This window comes from Chanos chanos, chromosome 5 (genome assembly GCF_902362185.1).
Source record: "Chanos chanos chromosome 5, fChaCha1.1, whole genome shotgun sequence".
NCBI lineage: Eukaryota > Metazoa > Chordata > Actinopteri > Gonorynchiformes > Chanidae > Chanos > Chanos chanos.
In genome coordinates this window covers 38105547-38125541 of record NC_044499.1, presented here as the reverse complement: position 1 = coordinate 38125541, position 19995 = coordinate 38105547, and the positions used below count along the sequence as shown (strand labels likewise).

At 42.9% G+C, this 19995-nt stretch overlaps 1 protein-coding gene across 2 annotated transcripts; it reads right to left on the bottom strand.

Annotated features, from left to right (window-relative positions):
* Positions 1-492: 492 nt before the first annotated feature.
* waca (WW domain containing adaptor with coiled-coil a) lies at positions 493-18127 on the bottom strand. Of its 2 annotated transcripts, XM_030773881.1 has the most exons (14): positions 17918-18127; positions 17691-17724; positions 16661-16847; positions 11697-11788; positions 8700-8815; positions 8337-8452; positions 6732-6986; positions 3676-3798; positions 3261-3409; positions 2914-3029; positions 2272-2345; positions 2102-2217; positions 985-1112; positions 493-785 (listed from the first exon to the last, which is right to left on the bottom strand). In XM_030773881.1, the coding sequence occupies exons 1-14, from the start codon at positions 17956-17958 to the stop codon at positions 716-718; spliced, it is 1617 nt and encodes a 538-aa protein (XP_030629741.1). In that variant the 5' UTR covers positions 17959-18127; the 3' UTR covers positions 493-715. The 2 variants fall into 2 exon arrangements, with proteins under 2 accessions (XP_030629741.1, XP_030629739.1); XM_030773879.1 differs by having other exon boundaries at positions 2102-2345.
* Between the last annotated feature and the right edge of the window lie 1868 nt (positions 18128-19995).

The window sequence follows — 19995 nt, the reverse complement described above, 5'->3', positions numbered from 1 at the left end:
CAATTCTCCATTTTGCATTATTACTACTACTCATATGAAGACAGAGGAAATGAAACCCAACAGGTAAGGGTGGGTGGGTGAGGGTGGTTGTGAGGTGCTGACTAAGCATATGTGCATCTGTGTGTGTGTGTGTGTGTCACATCCCAGATGAATAATCCACCTTTTCCATGCAGGTCTGGTACATGCTCAAAGCAATGGTTCACCAATCTATTTACCCAAAGCATATTGTTTGTCTAGTTTCTTGTTTACTGGTCTCACTGTAAAGTCTGCAGACAGAGTGTATGTATGGGGAGACTGAGAGCACACAGCCTGGTCCTCAGCCTCGGTGCTGATTAGTTTTACGTTTGGATGTCATGGCTTCCCATGGCTTCATCTACAAAACATATTTACAACATGGAAATAACATCTACAAGAAATCTACATATACAGAGGGTGTGGCACAGGCAGGTCCAAAAAAAAAAAAAAAAAAAAAAAAACCCTCTCTGTTTTCCCCTTCCAAACTACCCTCCGATCCTTGCCACACCCTAAACTCCCCCCCTCAGTCCAAAACGAGACGTCGCTGCAGCTTGGTTAAGTGTAAGACTGGGCCCCAGAACACAAAGCGACAGAACTCCGGGTTCTCCATGGGTTCCGTACGTTTGCAATGGGTTCCATCTCACTTTCTCCTTTCCCCTCCCTTTCCTATTCCAAAACCCACTCCAGCAAACCCAAGTTCTCAAACCATGAAGGAATTCTGATTCTTCAACTTTTCGAGTTCTTTAATCTGTTGTCTCAAAAACAGTATCCTAAGGGAGGAGAGAGAGAAAAAGAGTTTGTTATGACGGGTCTAAATTTTACTGTGCAACTTCATAAAAACAAGGATAGAGCTAAAGATGACGGCTTATTTGGTCTTGCAGACACGTTATATAATAGTTCATTTCTAAATTTGAACTCCAAGAGTCTTAACCAAACATTAAATTATCCTGCATTAAAGTGGGCTGTTACCTCTGCTCACGCAACGTGGCCTGGATCTCACACACTCGCACTAGTGAGCGTAGGTTTTTCAGCTCTGTGCAGTTTTCAGACATGTAGATGCTGCCCATGGTGTGGGCCTCCTCGCGTAACCGCGCCGCCTGTAGCAAAGAGTGACGCGTCAAACCACATCACAACCGCAAACACAAACACAAACAAACCACAACAGTTAAAGAGTGTTGCAGCAGGCTGGATTTACAAATATTTACTAACACTGAAGAACATACATGGCTCTCCATGGACTCCTGCATCCCTGCAGCCTGCCATAATCTGGATATTGTGCTGCTCAGTTACTTTTAATTACAACCACACATTAATGAGAAGTGCCTCACAGAAAGAGATGAAAACTAGCTGACTTTGATCTGATTACCTGAGTGTCAGGGTAATGTATGTCTGACGTGATTACCTGAGGGTCAAAGTAATGCATGTCTGACGTGATTACCTGAGTGTCAGAGTAGTGCATGTCTGATGCGATTACCTGAGTGTCAGAGTAGTGCATGTCTGATGTGATTACCTGAGTGTCAGAGTAGTGCATGTCTGACGTGATTACCTGAGTGTCAGAGTGGTGCGTGTCTGACGTGATTACCTGAGTGTCAGAGTAGTGCATGTCTGACGTGATTACCTGAGTGTCAGAGTAGTGCATGTCTGACGTGATTACCTGAGTGTCAGAGTAGTGCATGTCTGACGTGATTACCTGAGTGTCAGAGTAGTGCATGTCTGATGTGATTACCTGAGTGTCAGAGTAGTGCGTGTCTGATGTGATTACCTGAGTGTCAGAGTAGTGCATGTCTGATGTGATTACCTGAGTGTCAGAGTAGTGCATGTCTGACGTGATTACCTGAGTGTCAGAGTAGTGCGTGTCTGATGTGATTACCTGAGTGTCAGAGTAGTGCATGTCTGATGTGATTACCTGAGTGTCAGAGTAGTGCATGTCTGATGTGATTACCTGAGTGTCAGAGTAGCGCATGTCTGATGTGATTACCTGAGTGTCAGAGTAGCGCATGTCTGATGTGATTACCTGAGTGTCAGAGTAGTGCATGTCTGATGTGATTACCTGAGTGTCAGAGTAGTGCATGTCTGATGTGATTACCTGTTTCTCAGCATGCTCGGCAGGCCAGCCCTGCACGTGTTTGATGAGGTTCTCGTTGAAGTGGGCGGCCAGCGAGGGGGTGAAGGAGCATGACGGTCTGCCGGCCGGTCCCGCAGCTACCGAGCTCCCAGGCGTCGCCCCGCTGACCCCGCCCGGACCCTGACCTCCACCGCTGCTGCTAGTATTACTACTGCTGTTACTCCCAGCGACGTGGTTTGGCCCAGGAGACGGGCTCCTCTGACTGCTGCAGAATGGAGAGGATGTACAACATGAGCCATTATTCTTCATTAGGTTCGTTACAGAACAAATTTATACAAGACCAGAAAAAAACAACAGGGCAAAAATGTATGAATGTGTTATTTACAATATGTAGTTTTGACTGTAACAGCTTAAATGTATTTACATGTGCTAATTATATTGTAAACAGCATTAGTGTTTCTGAAGTATATGACTGTGTGAGCAATAACCGAATGAAAATCATGTTTCAGAACTGTCATTCAAAGAATGGCCACAAGATGGCAAGCAAACACAATTTTCTATATTCACATTTAGTCTTAGAGGGTTACTATGCTTATAAATATGCTAGTATTAAAAAAAAAAAAAATCAATATGACGTCCCACAGAGACAGTAAAACAATTCCTTCGATTTTCATCAGAATGTTTGAAGGACACAATTAAGTAATACAAACAAATTAACAACCCTCCAGTTCTTCTCACATAGGACTCTGCATTACATCACGTAGCTGATGCTTTGGCCACACACAAACACATACACATACACATTCACATACAGACACAAAGACAGAACTTACCTCTGTCTCTGCAGTGTGCGTGGAGAGTTGCCATTGTCGTGGTGTTTGTCTGAGGGGAGGGACTGTTGGGAGGTTGGCTGGGGGAGGGTGCCAGGTTTTACCACAGGAGCGTTCACCTGAGAGAGACACAGACAGACTGTTACCACCTGAAACAAGTCCAGTATGTACGTGTCAAGCCAATATCAATGAACTAACTCACAATAAGGTCTGCAGTCCTTTTTCACATGAACTGGACGCTGGGTATAAGTTTACTTTTGATCAGACAAGAGCAGCAGCACAGTTTGTTTGTATTCACTTCAAAGGATTTATGTGAGGCAGACAAACACAGACACAGACAGAGGCTGTACCTTGCTCTGAGAAGTTACTGGTGTGGTGCTGAGGGGGGGCTTAAGAGACGCTGCATTAGTCTGAGGTGTGCTGATCCTGGGCGAAACGTACGACCGTGGAGATGAAGCGTCTGATGTCAAAGACATCGGGGACTGACTCGACTGCTGGGCTGCTCGAGCAGAGCAGAACACAACACGAGAACGGGAGAGAAGTGTCAGAGAGAGGGAGTGACACAGGAGACAGAAGGAAGCCAGTAACAATTATAAAACTGCAAAATAAAACCCTCTATCGTTGGGCTGGGAAATTCAGCTTTTTTTTGGCTCGTGTAACACCACATTTCTCCTAAACTACAGCACAAGTAACCCTAAGTACAGTGTCAACGCAGCCCAAACGGAGAAGGTCAGGAACAGTGTGTGTGTGTGTGTGTGTGTGTACCTTGGTTGGACAGCTGAGCAGCCTGGGACAGCAGCGTTGTGATGTTGAAGGCTGATGGACCAGCAGTCAGGAATTTATGAAGCATAGACTGCAGAGACGCCTGTGTTACCGCAGCGGTGAGAACTACAGAGAGAGAGAGAGAGAGAGAGAGAGAGAGAGAGAGAGAAAGGAGTAAACAAGAGTGAAACACCTGCTGGAGCCATCGAGGAAACACACAACACTTTCGCATTAACGTGCAAAGTACCAACTTGACAAACCAGCTAAGCTCTCTGTAGTTTCAGTTTTTTAGTAAATGGCTCTTTAAAACACATCAGCAAGTTTCACAAATCTTGGTCCCCTGCTCGCTTGTGAGTGTGTGTGTGACTGGAGATGAGAGATGTTAAAGCTTCAGGTCTTTGGCAGATGCAGTAGAACCTGAGAAGGCTGGGGACAAATCACAGAGAGGAATCCAGTGATGCTTGAACTCTCACTACTGAGGCTAAAACTACATGGGCCCCAGTGCAACATCTTGATCAGTCTAACTGTTCAAACTGCCCATGCATGGGAACTGTTCTCCACCAAATCATCAATTCGCTGAGCGGTGTGAGAGGGAGGAGTCAGTCCCTGCTGTAAGACGGTCTCTGTCGGGCACATGGACAGACTCTGGTCTGACTGCTGTTTTCTAAGCTCCACGCCTCACATTCTCAACCTACTGTCTTATGGAAGACTTTTTTTTAGTGAATGAAGACCTGGACTTTCATAACCTTCACAAACTGTTCTGTGGGGGGGAAAGACTGTTTTGGCTAAAGCGAAGTAAACACCCAGAGGAGCATGGCCGTGGTTAAACTCTACAGAGCTAAACAACAGGTGCCACAGGCTTTTACTCCCAAGTCTTCACTGGAGGGTCAGGAATACAGACCATTTTAAAGTGGTTTAAAACCAGACTTCCACAAGTCACAAACTGACATTTCTAATTAAAATAAATTGCTTAGACTTACCATGACTGTCTTGAGTTATACAAGGTTACACAATACGGATGAGAACACACTGCATACCACAGCCGAACCATATGTTGCCTGTGTCAGCGCACAGATATTGCCCGTAACCTGTGTCTGTCACAAGTAAGACCATGTTCAAGTTTCTACCAAGTCCCAGACACTGCATTCAATCAGGCAGTTGGGGTTAGGCATTGCAGTGAATGGGTCCCAGAACAGAGTGGGTGCTAAACCAAATCTGCATTACCGTACATTCCACTGAAAGCTGCGTTTACATACCAGCCAGCGAACGTTATCTTCCACAGAATACCTGACAACTGCAATGTCCCACAGCCCTGTCTGCAACAGCACTCCACACACACTAAAACAGCCATCGGCCAGCAAACCACTAGCTCCAACTTCACCATCTTAACTCCCTGAACACGTGGCAAAATGAACAGCGTGTTTAAGAAACTGTTATACCAGTTACACGAGGCTTTTAAGGTTACATTTTCGGAGAGGAATTAGGGAAGCAACCACAGAATGTCTAGCCTGGAAAGTCTTGCAGATAAAATTCTCAGACGTGCGCTACGACAGAGACTGCACCCTGACTACATCGATGAACGGCCGGGATGGCCAAACCTACGCTTAACACCGTCACCGCCAGCTTACAGGTATTCGCTAAAATAAACAGACACAAATGTCTTACTAGGCAGCACCATGTACCAGACATGCTGTTTTAATGCGCTCTGGCAACACCATTGTTCCATGAGGGTTATTTATTTATTTTATTTGGTGGTGGTGGCAGTGATGATGGAAAAGGCAGTCTGAGACACTGTTCCCAAGCCTTCCACAACTATTCACTTGGGCCGAGTTCTGGAAAGCCAGACGGTTCACACTGTTCACAAGCTCATCAGACCATTCAGTGAGCGCTGGTACCCTGTGGCTAGGCAAATTGTCATTCTAGAGACGACCGATCCCATAAAGAGAAAAAGGTACAGCGGAAAAGTCACGAAACTGAGCTCTGAGAACGGCTTTGAAATCACTGATATTTACCGTTCCCTCTCAGGGGGCTGAGGAGGTCTAAACCGGGGCAGGGAGACGCACCCCCACGGCAGAACAGAGACGCTGTGTGATTCAAACACTGGCCTGTAGGGTTCACCCGGCGACCACCACACGTGCACTGGGCCACGGGTTGTAAACAGGTTTAAGGATGACTCGTCGGACTTTTCCGGCCGCTCCGTTAACCACTGCAGCGATTTCCTTGCAAATCTACATGTTTAAGCGTGATGTGGGATTTGTGCCATGTCGGCAGACTGTGGTGTCGCTGTCTGAAGTGCTCACTGGACTGTTCTTGATGAACCCCGGTGTCCTCATGCCCTGGCCTTATGTTTGCATTATTCTCCACTATTCACATTTCTTTTGCATTCCATCTCAAAACCAATGCATGCTCATCACTGTGCACTTTTGACCAGCTGACCCCAGCTGTCTTCTGTGCCACTCCTAAAACCTGCATACAAACATCACCCTCATCTGCTGTTCCTCACAAAACATCAGCATGCTTTTCCAAATGACACTGCTTGGGCAAGTACTGGAACTGAGTTCACAGTTTAGGTGGAAAAAACTAATAGTAAAGCACACATGGTCTATACAAACAATCTGACTCCTCAAGAATGCAATGGCTTTTCAGTCACATCCATGCAAGCAAATCAGACAGGTAAGAACACTGGGTGGGTAGGTTTTCTTATTTCACTATTGGCACAAACATAAAAGGTTACAGTATGAAAAAATGAAGTTAGAAAACTTTAAACGCTCTTGAACGTAATCCTCTCTCAGCCCATTTCTGAATGGTGGACCGAAAAGTTACACATCAAAGGTTTCCCAGAAAACTGCCCATAAACCACAAACCTCAGCATTCTTCACTTTCATCATGAGACCCCTGACACAACATTTGTTTTTTCCACTCCTTACTCATGTACCTCAATCAGTTTTTACAGGTTATGCTGATTTTACATAAAATATAAATATGTTTGTCTCCACTATTGGAGCTTAGACAAACATTTGCTCCTGTGTCATTCTGTGTGTGTGTGTGTGTGTGTGTACCTTCATTGATCTTGGCCACATCTACATTGGTGTTGTTGAGCTGCAGCGCTGTTTGCAGAGCTGGGAGGAGCTGACGGAGGAGGGAGGGATCTGGAAGGAGAGGAGGTTGGGCTGGCGACTGCATCACTGGGGAGACGGGAACCGTGGAAACAGAGGAGCTTGCGGGATTGGCGGCGCTTAGGCCAGACCCAGCAGAAGAGGAGGATGACTGTGACTGTGCGATGGAGGAAATCTTCTCCCCTGCAGCTGAAGACTCTGCATCCACACACACAGGACCAGAGCAACATGAGCCGAAAGAACACAGCGAGAGGGAGGAGGACTGTATGTGATAGCTGTAGCTAGACAGACAAGCGGACCTGTCACATAAAGCTCACCCACATGTGGAGAATCAAGCCGTTCAACAACTTCCCACGAAAGTGTCGGTAAACACAGTCATCATTCGCTCATCAGATTGTTATATTACAAACACATCACATAATTCATTACAACATTAAACATGAACGAGTAGGCACAAACATAAGATTTAGGACCGAATTGGGCCAAATTATTTGTCAAAGCATGTAAGAAGCTGGCCTTTCAGACAGATGGTGCCAGTGCAGTCACACCTTGAAGGTTATAGTGGTATGAGTAAGCTCACAGTGATAACCTGACAAGCTTCAATATGCTGGCAAACCTGTGGATCTACCCGACTATTCACATGTGCTTAAGACTCATCTCTAATGTACTCACAGCACTTCTGCCTCAACATCACTGTTCATTTCCATGCTGTTTATGTTATCTCTTCAAATACAGGACTAAAAGACTTTTAGGAAAGTTTAACCCAAATCCTGTAATGACAGTAACAAATCACAAGTCCTGAGAGAACCAACCAACCCCACAGTCATCAGTGAATTATTCAGAGAGACCATGGGACCTCTTTAGAGAGCAGCAGCGGCTCTTCAGAGGAGTGGCAGAGCCTGAGGAGATCTCTTATTCATAATCAAAAACACAGACCATCCACCCAAACCTAACATTATCAGCCTCTCATATGGCCTGCTCACACAGACACAGGGCAGCCTGAGGTAGCCCCAAACCTGCTCACTTCACTAACACTCACTGTCTACACACTGCGTATACGCTCTCTGTCACATTTCTGTAACTCAGTGAGGACTTTCATTGACCAGCTATCTGTAACACTAAAACAGCAACTACACTCTAGTATTACAGACATGCTTCACAGAGATCACCTTTGTCTATTTAGGTCATCAAAACAAACCAAGAAACTAGCCCGTCAAACAAAACAGTCCAGCCTCCCAAAACACAGCAAGAAAAAAACCACTTCACGTAAATCTTAACGGCTCTCAGATACAGCTGCCCAAAGCTTCAGCGGTATAAAAGCTCACTAAACATGCACTTTGATCACGGTTAACTTCACTGTCTGGCTTTATGAAGTCTACACGTGACTTACTGTGGGAAACAACAGCAGTCAACCCCACATAGTGACCTCTCAAAGCCTAGGTCATATCCAGTAGAAACTCTCTCAGACTCCCAGCATCCGCTGAGTCAAATGAACTGATTGCTAGGGGAACTATTCCCGAGACGTGATGCTGACAGGGGATAACTCACTGGTGCTGGAGAAGGCGGCAGGTGTGGTCTGCATAGCCTCACGTCTGTAGTCTCTGTCTTTGGGGAAACTGTTGACCACTGCCGCTGTCTTAGTGGCCTCTTTCTGTCTCTGCTCTCTGCCACACACAAACACATGACATTCGAGTTTACATTTCATAGTCAGCTGAACAGGATAACAACTAGGAAACGGAGATAAAAAGACATAGAGGAGAAGAAGAAAAGCGTATCTGTCCGAAAAGCGACAACAGCATTCGCTCTTTTCTGGAGCACTGTTAAATACTTATCAGAGTTCACAGATGCTCTGAATATTCATACAGGAATAGTGTTTTTGTGCTAATTATGTGTGCGTGTGCTGTAATATACCTCTCAAGCCACTCTTTGGGTTTCTCCCACTGGGACACCTCTGTTCGGCAGTTATAGTAGTACTTCTTCCCCGAAGAACTGATGTGTTCTGACCAATCATCTGCAGGGTCATACGGCTAGTGCCCAAAAAAAAAAAAAAAGAAAAGAAAACGAAAAACAAAGAAGGGATGGGAATGGTGGGATGAGAAATCAGAGGGAGGTGAAGAAAGGAGAGAGGGAAGAAAAAATGACAGAGAGGAGAGACGTATGTGGAGAAAAGGGCAGATTAAGGGAGATGCAGTAAAATGATGGTGGAGGGTTGAGTATAAAGAAGCGGAAAAGAGAGAGAGAGAGAGAGAGAGAGAGAGAGAGAGAGAGAGAGGGGAGAGCTGAAAACTGATGCAAGCCAGTGCAATATTACATGTAGGGCATCTCTGTGCATCACCTCCTACCGGCTAGATCTTTAGTTCTGACTTCATCATTTCTCTCTCTGACCTGTCAAATCTCCATTCTGCACTTTTACCACAGCACACGTACTCAGTACAGTGTGTAACATACATGCACACACACACACACACATATATGTAAGTAGCGCAGATCATTTTGTCATGTACTCAAACCACTTAGGCACTTATCCAGGCCGCCCTCAGTCTCAGTTTTTTGGTAAACAGTTCTTTAGCATGCATCAGCTAGAGATCAGCTTCGCAAAAAGGTCATCTTTGACTTGTACGGCCACAAGGCAAGCAGTTTGAGTAAGGTTAATAACAAACAAAGGTGCCACAATGAAAAGGATTTTCCCCCTGCTGACAAGCTGAAGAAACCACAGCTAAGCATCATATCACAGCAGAGCTACTGTAGTGCCTTTAAAACACTACTAAAGCCATACATGACTCAACTAAGGACAGGTCTGGAATTGAGATAATCTTTTAGCATTGAAATATTCTTCTACTGATTAAGTAGAGTAAGAAGAGAACAGAACATATCTGGAGTAGAGAGTGATTTAGGCTAAAATATACAGATGGGTTAAATGGCCAAGTGTATTGTGTGTGAAAACACACAGGCAGTTTTTACAGTCTGAGACCTACTCTTACCTCTTCAGAGACGAGACCAACAGTTTGTTTACCAATTACAGCTTAACTAGCATGATGCATCATCGATAAATATAACTGGAGGACTCTTTCCAAGATTCAAGGCTTGAGGTGGACAGCCTTTCCATGCCAGGACACCACACCATCTAACTTTCCCAACCAACAATCAGAAAACGGGAATAAAAACAGAACCCTTGGTTTTATGCTCTGTTGAAGATTATAACAGTTTCAAAAACCAGGGACGACAGCCACACAGCAATAATACAGACATCTGTGTGTAATGCCGGGAATACATGATGTGTAACATTGATATATCTTTGCTAAAATTGGTCCGAGTAAAAATTCTCACGATTCCTGAAATAATACGCGTCATTCGATGAACAGTATAATCTAGATTGAGTGACAGGGGTTTTGTTTATGTGTGCATGTTTGAAGTGGCCACAGAGAATGGAGCACATACAGCACAGGACATGTCCAATGCTCTCTTCCACGTGTCATTCTCTAACACCCCATAAAGTGACAATCTTACAGATTACAGAGGCAGTCTGACGTGTTTGTTTTGTCATGATACTCTCATATTGTTTTCCCCAAAGTTTCTGAACAGTGCTTGTCGCTCAGTGACCGAGCAGCACTGTTAAACTAACGGAGCACATGACAGCAGGCTCTCTGGCTGCATCGAGTCTCTGATGTCAGGGTTCTGAAAGTCAAAGGAGAAAACAGCGCATTCCGTATAGCACTCTTCAACGTTCCTGAGGAAGGACTGAACAGAGAGTGAGTGTCTAAGAGGTATGTTGGCCTGCGTGAGAAGCCATTGCTAACAGGAGCGTGACAGATGGTGTGAACACAGGAGGGGTTGCCACAGCGCAAGAGCACAGGCACAGGAGCACAGACATAGGAGCTGGACCACGGTTCAGCTCTGAAGCAAACACTTCCCTCCATCACTGTTTTGCCTACAGCGTCCCTTTGACCAGGATCTGTCTACTGTTCATCTCACAGCACAAACAATAAAGGACAAAAAAAAAAATCAAAGCCTTGGGAAACAACCTAGCAATGATAAGATGCTTATCAATGACCGAGACAGAGTAATAAGCTGGTTCAAGTGCTCCAAAGGTCATCTGGACGCTGATCTGACATAACTTTTTACTCAGATCATTCCACTACCAATATATGGGCCAAGTACACGTTACAGCTGCATGGCCTATAGAGATGAGAAGTCATTTATAATACAGATTACCCTGACAGGCAGGACAATATTTTAATCCACTGATGAACATGACTCAGAGTGAAAACAGTCCACATGCAGAGCATGACAAGTTCTTTCAGCTAAGCAAGCCAGTGTTAAATCAAGTATTAAAAGCAGCAAACTGCTTGTTGTGTTGAAGCATCATTTGGCTTGTTCTGTCATGGAAATTTAACAAATCAAAGTTTTGGATTTGATCTCAAGGGTGCCCTTACACTATGGGGGAGACTATTTTAGACCAGTGTTCCCCAACCTGCCATACAGTTAGCAAAACTTCTGAAAGCTTACGGTACATCCCTATCTCGATGTAAACTGCTGTTGCCACCACTGTGAAACACACTTGACTATGATGTAAAGAAACACAGACATCCCCCTGTGCTGCTGCACAGGCCTAGGACACTTCTGTCTTAGACACCGGAGCAATCATCTGTGGGTTTAAACCAACGCATCTAAAGCCCAACACCGCTTCTGACAAACACACTCTCTCAACAAACAGCTCTACACAGTGGGAGAGCTTATTAAGCGTAGACATGAGATACTACACTGGCAGTGAAATTTAATTCAAATTGACATCTATATATGTAAAAATATATATTGTATATAGCAGAAATGTAAACAGTCAATGCATTATTAGGAAAAACCAAAAGGTTACATGCTGCGAAGAGAGCAGCGGTGTGGGGGTGTACTTACTGTCTCTGATGTTTTGCTGGGGTTGGAATGAGAGTTGGAGCTGTGCAGAGAACTGTGGTTGTGAGAATTCTCCTGGGGGGAGTAACTAGTTCCTGTAAATCACAAAAGTCAGGTAGAAATCAGTCAACATCATATCTAAATAAGGAGTTTGAGCCATCTCCAGCCTTCTAATGAACACCTCTTAAACATGCATCAGCTTGACATGAGTTTGCAAAAGATGGACAAGGCAATAACTCAAAGACAATACAAGTTAAATAATAGTAATACTAAACTGACATCAGGGCCAAAATAAACATGCTCCCATTTGATTTATTGCAACTCTCAAAAGAGCTCTAAGCACTGATTAGACAGATAGACAAACAGACACACACACACAGAGGAAAGGTTTACAGAGACTTGTTCCATAGAACATTACACATGTTCAGAGGCCTTCAAAGTGCTATGCTTTCACTGCTATACTGCTCTAGAGAAAACCTAAAAAGACCAAGACATGCTGCTTTCACAGTGACGCGGGCAAAATAAAAATGTCTATCAACACTGATGAAATACTGCAATAATACTGATCACTCCAAATATAAATCCAGTCAGTATACATATAACACGAGTTAACAGCATCCTGTGAAGAATTCAGTTTAAAAAAAAAGCAAAACCAAATGAACTATATACTACTAGTGTACTATATACTACTGTACATTTACTGAAAAAATATTCAAGGCTATCATATACAGGCAGACACTGAATTTCAGACTGTTACCAATCAACCTGAAATGCTGGGCCTCATCCACAGTTACCAGGAGGGCTCTCAAGACAGACTGAGCGCTTTAGACCTAGACACACAGGAGCAAGGTGAAAGTGTTTGCGCGCAGGGGTCGAAAGGTAGCCTGCAATGTCCCTCTCAATAACAGGACACGCCCGTGTAAACGACAGGTGGTGATAACAACCCCCGCCAAACCACACAGTGCCACCAGGGCATTATATCTATGGCAACCGGAGGGCTGCAGACAGCTCTGCAGGATCCAGACAAAGGAGAGAATGAGGACCATGCTCTCTCTTTGATGTGCGCCGTTCTACTTGGAAACGATGAAATCCATGCAAAACCAAAAAACGCCGCAATTACATACTCACTTAAGGGATCAACAAAACTTTTTCAATTGTGAAGCCAATCAATTGTAAATGCACGAAATATTGTTTATATAAGGCTACAAGTCTGATCTTTAACGTAAGTAGTGTCGCGAGGAAATACACAGTGAGGCATCAAAGGTCAGAAACATTTCTGGACTATCAACCCTTCCTACACGTATCACTGTGTAGCTTTACTTCCTTGAAAAACAGGGTTATAAACAGGTGTGAATATGGTGCCAACAGAACATTTCCTTCACACATAGAGATCAGACCTATCAGTGTTTCAGCAAGATTACTGCTAAAAAACCTCTTTCAGATCTCTCCATAAATAAAGAAAACCATCTCTCTGGGGGAAATTTTTACCCAGGTAACAGTCATTTCTGAAGAAAAGAGCAGCTAACAAACCTTAACAGCAAAATCCAGCTGTAAAGAGCACAGATGCACTGCAAGACAGCAAGGTTTCACACTGAACATTACCACACACAGCTTTCATTCATTTCAAATCACTCCTGACTGGTAATCTGACAGAGCAGCTACTATGAAATGCAAAGCGTGGCCCGTTCAGCTTTGCTTAAGCGCTGATTCAGCAGAGATGGCCCCAAAAAGACACTGGTCATTAGTTTAATGTGCTCCTGTCCAAAGAAGTGGATGGACAGTAACCACAATATTCAACTTTCTTTTCCTTTATTTAGAACATGTATATGGACATATCAGAGAGCAGACCTTAGGTAAACGTAAGGGAAAGTCATGCCCAAAACTTCGATTGGTGCTTGACATGTCACTGAAGATGAAACAGATTATGGAGTTCAGTCATATTCAGACGTTGATGTTACTTACTCAGCATAAGTCACAGCCTGGGAAGGGAATAGAGAGTTTATGCAAATACGACAGAGTGTTCCAAACTCCCTTATGTCTGTCTGTTTTTATCAGAGACACCATTTCTACAGCCAAACGTACTCATCCCAGATGTTGGGACAAAAAATGATAGGGCATGCTATCTCTGGCTATTCATGCGTGTGTCTGATAGGACGTCAGGCAAGGGAGACAGGCCACCGGGCAGACAGTCGCTATGGATTAATTCATACATAGGTAAACGGCAAATAAAAGATTAGAAATAAACCAACATCCTTGAAAAAAAAAACTTTCCCAATTATGTATCTGCAGATAGATCTGCAAAGATGACATTTACACTGGGCTGTGTGCTCTTACATATGGACTCATTACTGACATGGCATTGCCAATGCTACTTGTCTTTTTAAATACAGAGACAAGGTTAAGATGAACCCAAATCTACTAAAATCCACAATTCGCCAGTTAACACTTACATCTGACATTCCATCAAACAAACTGCTAACCAACTGTTAGGTACAATATCATCTGGAAATACTAAAATATCTTGAAAGCATTGCATTATCACAAGAACAACATCTATCTGCATACACAAGAGAATGCTGATCATTTTGTCACTGTTTTATCATTAATGTCAGAGGAAGAGGCTCGTTTGCCATGAATGTCAGCTACTACAAGGTTTTTATTTTTAATTAAAAGTAACCTAGCCTATTAACCTCCTTTGATTTGATAACGCAGTGCTTCTCAATCCATTCCGATATATTTGATTGATTCCGATATTTCTTGCATTCAAGAACCGGCACTATTGACACAGCAAGCCCTTGACGATTTAAATCGATTAGGTTCTGTGGCAGAGACCAATATGTTTACCACTTGTTGGTCCTACAAAAGAGAGTGGAGAAGTGCTGCCTATTCACACGAGAACTAAACTAGAAAGAGGAGTGAAAAGGGCTGTAATTCAGGATGAGGTTGACACTCCATAATCTTTAGGTGGGTCACTCGTACCAGACTCAATGGGCAATTAGGACTTGCCTGAATGCATTTTTAAAACTGTCAAAGGACAAGGTTTCTCAGGTTTTTCAGTGAGAGTGGAGCCTGAGCCAATCTAATGAATAAGACTGTCATATGATCAAACACTGTCCCTGTATTGATTTATGAGTGTGATAAGAGCATGAACACGTGAGTGTTCAGCTACGGTAAGATCTGTTTCTGCGACGAATGAAACTCTCAAAAACCTGACCACACAGAAGAAATCTTTACATACAACCTGGTCTAAAAAATTAAACCAAGACTACGCTGTACACAACTACAGCACATTCAGGTTCACTAATTACATGTCCCTAGTCCTTTCATCTTCTTCACTAGCATCTAAAGCTCAGCAGAGGTGAACTGTTGCGGTTAAATAGAAATAAGAACCATATGCAGGGTTTGAAAAAGCACCTCACAGACAGCTGAGGTTTATAAGTGCTTTGAAGGTGAGCATGTCAGGCTGAGAGAATGGTTTCAGTATGAAAACGGGCAAGCCTTCATCATAAAGAGTGAATCCAGTTTACAGTATTATTAACAAGAAGTCCCAGGGTCTGTATCAGCTACAAGATTCTCACAGCCTCACACTCGCTTGGTGCTGTAGCTTACTGGACAACCACCACTCACACAAGACTTATTAAGAGATTTCAAATAGAAGCCTTGGCAGACCTTGGAGACGGTGTGTACAGACACCTAACTGTTTCATTTCCTAAAATGAAGGCGAACAGTGTCACGCCACATCGGCGTACTGAATTATACGATATTCAGAGAGTTTATCTGAATGCAACTATTACTAGCCAGATTTTGACAGGTCCTGCAAAGTGAATGTTTTCAATGGATGTCACTAAATGGCAGTTTAAGTAGCATACACAGATAAATGTCATCTGATACTTGTAATTAGTAGCTGTCATATAACAAATACCAACAAATCACACTCAGTACTGACACAAACAAAATCTACTAAAATAATGTTGCAGTGATGTGCGTGGTAATATAAACAGAGATTAAATGTATAAGAGGGACTAAAACCATGTACAGTGAATAGTAAGGGATGAAAAATTTGTTTAAAAAAAACATCTGTAAATCCATATTTTGCATTGTGCAAATACTAAGGCCACAGAGGAATATGCTGAATCTGCTAAGAAGTTAACAGTTCTGCAGAAGTCCGGCAAACTGAGGTTAGAAGATGATCTTAAATCTGTGTGTGTGTGGTTATTAAGAACAATGCACTGGAGTAACAAAAACTGGCTCTCCACAAAAGGACAGATCTTAGTATGAAACTAATTTTACAGTACACAATCCAAGACTTACACGAGTAGACAAACATAGTTAACAGCATGGAGGGGCAACCTTCACCGTCAATGTTAGAAACACTACCTGTTAGCTGCTGAAAAGGGACAGTTTTGATCCATAACTTCTGCTTTAAAACTGCCCTCAATGTGGGTAGACAAGCTGTTCCTCTTTGAAAATGCATTTAATGTGAAATGAGCAAACAATTGGATCATCAGACCAGAAAAGTAGGCTATAACTATTGTCTCCAAAGATACTGCTGAAGATGGTCTGATTACAGATGCAATGTGATTCAGTTAATTTATTCCAAGCAATTCCTCCTATGGTTTGAAGGAGTGACTTCCAATCACTGAACATGAGCATAATGTTTAAACTCTAGAAGCACACTCTTAGATCACATAAGACTAAAATGTAAATTCAAACACAAGATCTTCCTCTGTTCATATGTGACAAAGCTGTTACTAAACTGCTGTGACTGGTTTCACCTACTGCCTACTATCAAACCCTCCTTTTCTTAAAAAGGGACACACTGACACCTTTTACTCCTTTGATTCATTTGGATTGATACTACCTCCACGTAATTTCTACTGAACTCTGAGGATATGTTATGAGAATGACAGTTTAACGGCTCATCATTCAAACTTGATCCATCTAATGGTTGGTTTACCCCTTCTTACCTCCATCTCGGTCTCTGCCCCTGTGCGTGTGAATGGCTTTCGGTCTGCCATGGCTGTCGATGTGTTTGTTCTCAGGACTGTCAGATCGCCGGAGCACTTTACATGGTGGGGTGGCATCACTGTTGTCCCGCATTTTGTCATGCCGATGATCGCTGCCGGGGTGACTCTTGGATGAGTATTTAAGAGTCTGAAACACACACAGACACAGACTTCACAACATTCAGCCAATACCAATACAGGTATGACAACAATATGGTAGAAGCATTAACAGGTGATCTACTCATATATTAACTGATGTTAGGAGGAAATAATTGATTTAGAGTTGCAGTAAGTGGTTAGTAGTTAGATACCCTCAACAAAATATTACAAAGAAATTGCAAGATGTCGTGACTTCGTTTACGTACGTCACTGACGAGCTAAACATAGCAAAGCAATATCTGGCTGCTCAGTTTTCCGATCTCGGCCATACATATGACATTTGACGACTAATTAACATCTAAATGAGGACTGCATCGGTTTTGCTGGTAAATGAAATTTAGTCGACCGTCAAGTCAGACAGACAATTTTGACACCATTCATTTGCTATGGTGAGCGGATGTCGGATTGTTGATAAACAAAATGCAAACTATACTCGTTAAATATTCATGATTTTCGGCATTTAAAACTCAAATGAAGGTACAAAAAACAAAAAAAATACTTCTAGTTTGTTGCTTTCAGTAATATCTAAACTGTTAAGACAGTGACAACCAGGCCTTGATGCTAACTGGCTAACTAACTGCCCTAGCCAGCTTGTGGCTAAAACTCTTACAATGCTAACTATATAGTGGTAAATTCGACGGTCGAGCGTAGCTTAGTTCATAGCAAACTACACTTCAACATGTAACTGACAGCTGGTCGTATTTTCACAACGAATTCGCCACAAAAACACACTTTTCCCTGATATTTTCCGCACAGAGGCCTATACTGATTTGAGAGCCTGAACTAGAGTGCCCCTTTTAATCTTATTTGTTTCCAGCTAGCTTTTAGCTACCTGATAGGGCTGTGAATCCCTTCGGTCGTTGCACCTACGAAATAAAAAGAAACAGGTTAGAGATACAAAATAATATTCTGGAACATTGTTAGACAGGGAGAGATTCTGCAACAGCTGAATCGGCTTCTTTAAGTTTCTACTTATTTTGGTTTCAATAAAAATGGCGGATTGTCAAAGCGGAGAAGGAAAAGGAGGAAAATCGGAATATATAACGTAGAGCTCTTTACCCATCGCCGAGTCTCGGTTGTTTCCTTGCATACATTACCATCAATGCCGTGTTAGTGTGTGTGGAGTGGATGTGAAAGATGGGCTACTATTTTTCTGTCTGTAGGTTAACACCGACCCAATCTCATCTATTATTTCAATAGTTCTTGCTATACGAGTCGCTCTTCGCCTCTCGCTAGTCGGAAGAGCGCCCTCGGTCCATCTCCCACTCGCACACACCAAACTCTGCCCCTATCTACAGAAAAGTGAACCTCAGCCTGCACCGCCCCGCCTCCCACAATCGAATCCGGGATACTTCATCGCTATCATCGGCTACACTCGATGTTAATCGACTGATCACATCCGGTAGACGGAGGAAGGTTCCCCAGCTTTTTACTTGTTTGAACACTGTAGAGTGGTGAAGTTGCAGAACTAATTCTTATACCCGCACACGGTAATACTTCAGATGAAGGCTGGTTGGTTAGGCTACAGTTAAGGTGAGGACTAGTTCATCTAGCTTGAGAAAAGTCATATGCACATGAAAAGAATGTAGAAAATTATGTTTACCATTCTGTCATTTTAGCACTAGAAAACTGATGATATAAAATCCTATAGGAAGACCACGCGAAATGCTCCAGTGGTGGCTCAAAACGGTAAGTATTCTTATACACTGCCCAAAATTAGCACATTTAGATAAATGATTGTTAGTGATGCTACATAATACAGATTAAAATGAAAAGAATCATAATAAACACATTTGATACTATCCGGGTTTACTTTTTTCTTATGGTACTGTGAACCATGGCTCAGTTTTGTTTTGGTTTTTTAATTACTTAGCGCTGCTCTCCTGTCCCATCTGGTGGTCATTTGCGGTTGTTGCATTATTGATGGCTTTCCTCTCTAGCGCTAAGACCAGGCAAATCCTGGATCCTACCAAGCACTATTACTGTTGCTCATGCAACTATCGCTACTTCTGCACTACTATTAATAGTGCAGTCACACATATCTGTTCTGCTTGTGTTTTAGAACGAGCCGGCTCAGCAACTCGTCCTATACAAAAATAACCCGAACGATTATTGAAAACGCGTGCACGAGACTATCGTTAAGAGTAGATTGAAGCATAACAATTGGCGTTCAGTTCGGGTGGGTTATCACTTACCACTTAATTGTTTCAGTTGCATATAGATTTAAATGATGGGATTTCAAAAGAACAATCACAAGTTTGCTGTGCTCATGCGTGTCGCCATACAGTCAGTTCATCACAAATGCAGTACACCTGATGTGATACCGCATAAAATTATGGTTACAGGTAGAGTGATAAACCTGCACGCAATGAGGGTAATGTGGTAGCACCTTAACAACTTTTCATTTTGCGACGTTGTTTAACTTTGGAATCAGAGGCCATGACACTCAAACCTATTGAGGTTTTTACCATTAAAACTGAAATCTTTTTTTAATGTGTAAAACAGTGACTTGGCTGCACCTCTGTCTTTCAGATAACCATAAAATACAGCCAATCTTGTTAGTTTAGCTAGAGGACGTGTCTACATTAGCATTCTCTTCAGTTGCAGTGTGTGGGGTGGTCTCTCATGACTGGGTGAGACTGCTGGGATCCAGCCACAGAGATCTCTACTTCTCGTGTCTGGCAAATCTAGATGCACTCTTCTGCTTAACATCGTTCTAAAATGTCCCTTTGAGAAGAAGGCCTTTCAGCAGCCAACAACAGAAATAAGTGCATCAGCATTTTCACATTCAGTGTCTTCTGGTCAGAGGTCTAAAGGGCATAGAGAGAGAGGTCTCTCTTTGTAGATATGTTTTCCAGGTCATTCTCCATGCTATGCCTTGTGGCAAGTAGTTCAGCTGACCATTATTGTTTATACTGTGCAAAAACTTTGTTAGATCAAGGTACGGACAGGTGTGTCATATGAGGCAATACAAAAGCCTTTCTAAGCTTTGCCTTCAAGGCATCTATAGTGCTTTTAAGCTATGTTCCCAATCTTTGATATTCACAATACATTTTATTAGTTGTTTACTGCTGGAGAAAGACATTTGTGCAATCCCTGTTGTTAACAACAAAGACGTTGAGGAAAGTGTATCATCT